Raw genomic sequence first — 8111 nt, 5'->3', positions numbered from 1 at the left:
TAACACGTACAAAATTTACTTTAAGCCTGTTCCTACAGTGTTGTCACTCATGGTGTATAGTAAGAAATTAAAGAAAAATGGTTTTGTTTTTAAGGCTGATTTAGATATGGCAGCGGGCTGTGTTCATAAGTAAGTAGCACATCTATAACCCTTTTCAGAGGTGTTGGTGTAAAAACAGGTCTGCATTTGAGTGTTATCACTTTAATCATAAGAGAGAAATAACAGGGCATGAATGGGTAGTGACGAAGATGGCTAGTGGAAAAAGTGACTAACTGCTTTGAGTTGTTTTGTTATGATTGACATAATTTTAGAGGCCACTGGAGATTATTTTCATTTGACCTCCAGAGTAATTAACCATTAAAATTACATTTAGGTTTTAATTCTCTGCTTTTCTTTTCTTTTCTTTTTTTTTTGCTGAATGTGCGAGCTTGTTAATAGTCCCTGATTGGCAGTAATATTTGCTGTGAAATTAAGATCTTTTCAATTTATAGCAACTGCTGATGTTATTGTTTGGGTTGAATAAGAACGATATGGTATGTGTCGGGTTACAAACCCTTCTTAAGAGGAAATGTTACAAAATTTTTCATTCGCGAAATTAAATCAGTGCTACGCTGGCAAGGAAACTATGATCATTAAAGGTCGTTAAAGAGAATACTTACTTCTTTTATATTTTTCAGCAATTAATTCCAGTCTAGATCGTGCTTTATGAACTTTATGCAGTCCTTCAAGTTCTTGTCTAATTGTGTGAGTTGATTTGTAGGCATGTTCCGTGAACTTCGGAAAGGAATGAATTGAAAAGCAACTAACTGCTAGATTTACTGGCGGGTATAAACAATGGCACCAGAAGTCAAATGTGCGTTTTTGGCATTTATGTAACAATGCGATTTAATAAAGGGTTATTGATAATAAGGACATAATATTCTTTTGTTTTCATTTTCTCTTGGGCATAGTTATATTCTGATAAAAGTGCCGTCTATTCTTAAAACCGATCTAGTGTGATAATTGATGATATTGCAACTGATCAAACGAGAAGCGAGCCATTTGTGGAAAATTTTTTTTTTGACAACTAGATTTGAATTTGTTAAGCGATAAAGCGAAGGAAAATTTGTCGCACTCGGCATGAGCGAAATGCGTGGTGTTTCGCCTCGTAGCGCGGTTGTTTCGCGTCATGACTTAATTAAAGAACGACTAATGTTACACATGAAGCGCGCTTGTTTCCCGCCTTGTGGCTTAAAGAACGACTAATGTTACATGTGTAGCGCGCTTGTTTCGCCTCATGGCTTTAAGAACGACGTATATTTCATATGAGCGCGCTTGTTTCGCCTCATGGCTTAAAGAACGACCAATGTTACATGTGTAGCGCGCTTGTTTCGCCTCGTGACTTAAAGAACGACTAATGTTACACATGTAGCGCGCTTGTTTCGCCTCATGGCTTAAAGAACGACTAATGTTACATGTGTAGCGCGCTTGTCTCGCCTCATGGCTTAAAGAACGACCAATGTTACATGTGTAGCGCGCTTGTTTCGCCTCGTGACTTAAAGAACGACTAATGTTACACATGTAGCGCGCTTGTTTCGCCTCATGGCTTAAAGAACGACTAATGTTACATGTGTAGCGCCCTTGTTTCGCCTCATGGCTTAAAGAACGACTAATGTTACCTGTGTAGCGCCCTTGTTTCGCCTCACGGCTTAAAGAACGACTAATGTTACATGTGTAGCGCGCTTGTTTCGCCTCATGGCTTAAAGAACGACTAATGTTACATGTGTAGCGTGCTTGTTTCGCCTCATGGCTTAAAGAACGACTAATGTTACATGTGTAGCGCCCTTGTTTCGCCTCATGGCTTAAAGAACGACTAATGTTACATGTGTAGCGCGCTTGTCTCGCCTCATGGCTTAAAGAACGACTAATGTTACATGTGTAGCGCGCTTGTTTCGTCTCATGGCTTAAAGAACGACTAATGTTACATGTGTAGCGCCCTTGTTTCGCCTCATGGCTTGAAGAACGACTAACGTTACATGTGTAGCGCGCTTGTTTCGCCTCATGGCTTAAAGAACGACTAATGTTACATGTGTAGCGCGCTTGTTTCGCCTCATGGCTTAAAGAACGACTAATGTTACATGTGTAGCGCCCTTGTTTCGCCTCATGACAAAGAGATATTTTCTATGTCTCGCGCGAACTGACTTCCAGGGAGTCCGATTGACTCTTGCCAGGACGAACTGTTTCCATCGGATCCGATCGAGTCTGTTTGTCAACCTCGCTCCTGTTAACTCCTTACTTCCGGTACCACTGATCAAGCGCCTTGCACCCATTTCCGGTTCCTTTCGCGATCAGACTCAATTCGCCTGGGAATGAAGGCAACCGGACTCAGCTCGAGTGTATTGGACATGTATGTAAGGTGCTGTCAATTATCAGGAATATGGCTATTTCTTGACATAAAAAGTACCTTGGAGACATTTCTCTCGAAGCCAAGGAGCCTTACCACTGTAAACATGGCTAATATAAAGTGATATAAAGGTAAGCAAGGAAGGTTATGCTTGTCAGTATAACTATCATGCCGCCTATTTAGTTATTTGAGTTCCCATCAGTTACTTTGTATGAATATTCCCGTTCAAGTAGAACAAACATTGATTTTGTGGGTACTATTTGCCAGTCCTAAGGCAATTTAAGGGTCCCAGGTAGTTTTAAATCACACAGTTATTACTTATCACAGACTTTGTAAGTAAAGTAAGCATTAACAAAGCAAACTGAAATGTTAAAATAATAAATAAAGCTAGCATGATTGTTAAATTGTTGCTTTTGGTAATATGTAAATTTTGTGGGGGTGTGACTCTAAAATGCTTTGCTAAAGCCCCTTAAAGTTAGCGAGCCAATTTTTTCACAGTTGATTTTGGTTGTACTTACATTGGAGTAACTCCTGACGGAAGAATCCGTTTTAGCTAAGTTGGCAGTTAAAAATTATCAACTGCTAAACTTTGGCAATTTTTGGTGGTAATTTTCTCTTTAAAATTTGGCCAAAACTAGCACCAGGCCCCACACAGTCGGATGCCTTAATGCTGAATCCTTACATACGACCTGAAAGGGTATTTAAAGTAGAAAAACACTATGCAGAAAAATATTCAGTATGTTTAATGTGTTTATTTTTATACTAGTACAAACATACCCCCTCAAAAACAGGATTTTCACTGATTTGGAGGCCCGAACTGGGACCCCCCCTGAAACTTTTAAACCAAAGGTCGGAAAACAAATCCCAAATGGCGTTTGGAATATCTCACCAAGGCCAACTTCTGCAGCAAGTTTCATCAAATTCGGTTGACCCCTACTTCCAACATCTGGACCACTTTCTCAGTCAGGGACACTTAATGTTTAGTTTCGATTGAAAGCCGTGAATATTTGAGAAATCGCACAGCTCTGTACGGCACGCAGCGTGAAGTGCCCACAAATTTTATTACATAAATTAGTAGATTAGTGTTAGTGCTACTGAGTTAAGATAGACTTGACCCTAAGTCAGATCCTACTTTTGTGAAAATAGGCTTTAACTACATATATGTCACATTTAATGCATTCTGAAGTTAAGGAGGAGGTATTTTGAAAAAATTGTTACTCAGTCAAAATTTCACAGAAAACCGAAGTTAGACATTTAAATATTGTTGACAAATGGAACTTCAATGTGTAAAACATTCAAGCTAATAATGAACGGAGAAAGGAAAGTTCCTTGGAGATGCGTGACACTTGAAAATGCTTTCGAATTGGATTGATATAAAAATGATTATCAAAAAGTGTCAAAAATGGTTTGAAGAAACACAGACGTTTCGGGTATATAACCCTTCTTCAGTGTGGAGAAAACCGTTGAAAGCTGTTTGAGCTACTGAGGAATGACGTTTTGGCAGCACCGGCAATGTATAGATAAGTTGTAGAGTCGCCAAAGGTTATGAATTGGGTAGTTTTGAGGTCACGTTGGAAACCATCTCGCCAACAACGAAACAAATTGGATTGATCTCAGTTAATGTGATATTTGTTGATGGGATATAATGATTGATGTTCATAGAAAAAATCAGCGAAATTGGTAAAAAGCCGAAATTGGCTTTATCTGTTTTAACGCGGGCAGTCTCTTAAATAGTCTCTATCACAATTTCATTTCCAGTAGGAGAAGCTCACTGAGATTCCTGGTACCCCTAAGAGACGAATGTTAAAGATGTATTTTTTTAAGTCATCTTGGAGAAGCCTTTATTTTTTTGTGAAGTTTTGGTGTTTCACGTAATAATAAGGGTTAAACCCATCCGTGAAATAATGCATGTTTCCACCTTTTTTAAACTTTTTTTTTTTTTTACGAAATTAAAAAGATCCACTCATTTTTACCTGTCACCGATATGATCGTAGCTGTTACCGGAGCTGTTATAAATCTTCAAATGCTATGATCGTTCTGGACCATTTACAGACTTGATAAAATGTTTGTAAATGTAGAATTTACAGACTTTTTACAAGAATTAAATTCTGCATACTTTTACTTAACGAATGCAAAATGTTTGTAAAATCTTTTTTGCAGACATTTCATACAGTTTTCTCAATATCCTCTTTCTAGAATATCTATGAAATGTCTGTAAAATTTAACTGAAGTAAAAATGGGAAATTTACAGACTTAATGAAATCTGCGAAGAATGCTTGTAAATCTTACTTTTACAATGATTTTCTTTAACGTCTAAAATGTGTATAAAAAGTAGCACTGACATTTCAATTCAAATTCTCTGTAAACTGGCGCATAAAATCTCTGTAAATTGTCATAAGCAGGGCATTATGAAATCTCTGTAAATGTCATAAGCAGGGCATTATAAAATCTCTGTAAATTGTCATAAGCAGGGCACTATAAAATCTCTGTAAATTGTCATAAGAAGGGCATTATAAAATCTCTGTAAATTGTCATAAGCAGGGCATTATAAAATCTCTGTAAAGTGTCATAAGCAGGGCATTATAAAATCTCTGTAAATTGTCATAAGCAGGGCATTATAAAATCTCTGTAAATTGTCATAAGCAGGGCATTATAAAATCTCTGTAAATTGTCATAAGCAGGGCATTATGAAATCTCTGTAAATTGTCGTTTCATTTACGAAATCATTTGTTGTCCGCCAACTTTGTCGATCAGCTCGCTGTACACCCGGGTCTCATAGGCTCTGCTCGTTGACCTGCCCATTGTCGGTTATCGGTATTAATTTAATATGGCGGACATGGACAGGGCTCAGAGAAACTTGTTGTCTATTTCAATGGCAGGAGCCGTTAAGTGGTGAGTAAATCCTCTAGGAGTAACCATTGGTTAGGAAGTGTCGGCGAGAAATCAATGCAATAGCAATTTTGTGTTAACCTCGAGACAACATATAACTTGAGTATTAAACAGCTGGTAACAGCAGGAACACATCTAATGACAGTGTGATTGTCATATCGCTACTTACTTATATCTTGATTAAGCCGAAGCGAGTCGAGGCAAACAGTTGGGCAGGTGTTAGGAGAATAACAACTGTCAGTGTCATAACTGAACCGTGTTAGTTCTGGTATAGATCTAAACGAAGGCTATAAACTGACTTGTTGTGTAATGAGCAAAGCGGGTCTGGTTTTGGGGGCAAAATGGGTCAAATTGCAGCTAAACTGTTGCGATTTTTGATAACCAAACATACTCTATATATTGAGTGAATCTAGTCACGGGTGGCCAGACACTAGTTATTGCATTCCTGACATTCCAGTTGAACACAAAAAAATTCAGCCTACATGTGTCGCACACCCGCAGGGTGTACATGTAAGACTGTAAGTCTGCTGATTGATACGGTAATTAGTCTTCTCACTCCTAATTGTCTCCCACAATTTTTTTTTATTTCTTCTAACATAACAAATCCATATTTTTTGCATGTTAGGATAAGGGCCAACCTTCGTGAAGAGTCCAGGTGTAAAACGGAAGTGAAGCTTATTATGTCAGAATTGAAGAAGGTCAATCCCTCCCTGCCCCCTAGAGCATTAGGAATGGCAATAAGATGTGCCTTTCCAGCATTCAACCTGTACAAGCAATGGAGCCATGACCTTGCACATAATTTTTCTTTTTTTCGCCCTTGGGCCTGGCTATTTATTATTAGTATGAATCTACTAGTTAAGAGTTCTATAATTTGATTGGCTATGCTACTTGCTTTCTGTTCCATAATAAACAGTGAGTACCAAAAAGGTTATTGGCAGCAACAGACTAAGGCTGCATTAATTTGGGATGATCCAGATCAGGATCTATTCCTCTACCCTGATCCTGATCTGGATTATCCCAAAGGAATACACCCTTATACTTCAAAATAACAATACAATGAAGCAAAGCATTTCATTTTAGAGGAATATTTATCAAGATTTACACTTGAGAACTGTGGCAAGTTACTTTAAATATTAAACTACAAAATTCTTCAGAGTCTAAACTAAGGTGTGTTTAAACATGGATGCCAATAGACTTATCATATTTAACATGAAGAAGTATTTACATGTATGCATCCACATACAGTGCTTAGTCATTAATGTTTTGTTTTGGAATCATTTGGAATTATTGCACATAATTTATGCCACTCATTGACATTCCAATCCCAGCAGTATGCAGGATGTTTGTCCCATGAACCTAGTTTAACAGCCTTAGCTCCCATGAGTCTCCTGTAGCTCAGTGCTAGAGCATCCGAACTAGTAATTGGAAGGTCTTAGGTTCGACTCCTGATCGGAGCACTCAGAATTTCTTTTTCCTAGTTTGCCTGTGCCATAACTGAATAATACATCATTCTCATTTGTTCACATGGCTTAAAAATATTACATCACATTTCCTTTCATTGCACATGTATGCCACTCATTGACATTCCAAGCAGGATGTTGTTTTCTTTTTCCGAGTTTGCCTGTCATTGCTGAATAATACACAATTCTCATTGGAGCACTGTCTTTGTAAAATCAAAAGTGCTGATTGTCTTCTATTCTGTAACCACCCATAACTTTTTGGGGCTCACAGATTTAACATTAAATCCATGAGCCCCAAAATTAAACATTTCACATTTTCAGCGTAAAGCAGGATCCCCGTTATATCCTGCACGTAATGCTTTGTGGGTGTTTTTTCCCTATTCACACCCTTGTTGGAAAGTGATTTGTACTGCAATGATTAAGAATAAAATAGGTTCCCTCACTATCTTGTTCAAACTCCCTGACGAGGTCTGTGTTATCAGACGAAACCGGTAGGAGAAAATAAAGAAGTTGACAAGATCTTTTGCTGTGTGCTGTTTACTAGAGCTTATTTTTAATAAAAAAATTAAAAAAATTAAAAAAATTGTTTAATCTTCTATGCATGGTTAAATAACGTATTACATTTTATTCCTTTTTTATTCAGCTGAGTTTAAGCTTGATTTACAATGTGCATTTCATATTTGTTCAGCAATTACAAAATATGATTTTAAGGCAGCTGTTTTGTACCAACACCAATCAGAACTTCACTGTACACTGGAATTTACAATTCACAGTTTCTTTGTTGTAAGTTTTAATCTGAACCATACATTCAACCATTCCGTGGCAAATTTAATATGCAGCAATAACAAATGGTTTGGAAGAAAGAGCAGTGTGTACTTGTTGTCTATACCACAAGACTGAGCTGTATAATAATAATAATAATAATAATAATAATAATAATAATAATAATAATAATAATAATAATAATAATAATAATAATTAATAATAATAATAATAATAATAATAATAATAACTTTATTATTGTGTTACAAAAAAAGGAATGTAGCCGAGGGGAGAAGTCTCCTCTACTTATAGTGGACATCTAACTAAATAGCCTATTTTTAACTCTAGCTCAAAAAGAAAGAAGTACAATATATTGAAATTCACATCGTAAACCATGTATGTTATTTTAATTGGACATATAAAGACATAAAACCAAGATGAGTAACTGATATTAGTATTTGCAACTGGCTTCCTTTCAAGGAAAGCTTTAATACCAAAAAAGCAAAAACTTAGTCTTAAGCTAATCCTGCCAATTGGTCGTACACTGAATTGCACTTGTGAAAACACGACTACTTTCAAACCTTCTTTGATGAATCTTGACTCCATTTAACGTCAAA

At 36.9% G+C, this 8111-nt stretch overlaps 2 protein-coding genes across 3 annotated transcripts in view; one reads left to right on the top strand and one right to left on the bottom strand.

The window, feature by feature from the left end:
• The window catches only part of LOC146456075 (ras-related protein Rap-1b-like), a 279286-nt gene that overhangs the window by 123905 nt on the left and 147270 nt on the right, over positions 1–8111 (bottom strand). The window lies entirely within an intron of this gene.
• On the top strand, positions 4913–6147 carry LOC146456082 (uncharacterized). Its single transcript, XM_085093539.1, has 2 exons — positions 4913–5275; positions 5898–6147. The coding sequence occupies exons 1-2, from the start codon at positions 5211–5213 to the stop codon at positions 6145–6147; spliced, it is 315 nt and encodes a 104-aa protein (XP_084949665.1). The 5' UTR covers positions 4913–5210.

This window comes from Pavona decussata, unplaced genomic scaffold (assembly GCF_977016875.1).
Source record: "Pavona decussata unplaced genomic scaffold, jaPavDecu1.1 SCAFFOLD_261, whole genome shotgun sequence".
NCBI lineage: Eukaryota > Metazoa > Cnidaria > Anthozoa > Scleractinia > Agariciidae > Pavona > Pavona decussata.
This window is presented reverse-complemented; position numbering and strand designations above follow the sequence as displayed.

Bases quoted from the DNA above. Each gene is read 5' to 3' on its own strand.
- LOC146456082 (XM_085093539.1), top strand. From the start codon at position 5,211: ATGGCGGACATGGACAGGGCTCAGAGAAACTTGTTGTCTATTTCAATG. The intron at 5,276-5,897 runs GTGAGTAAATCC...TTTGCATGTTAG, and splicing joins ATGGCAGGAGCCGTTAAGTG to GATAAGGGCCAACCTTCGTG.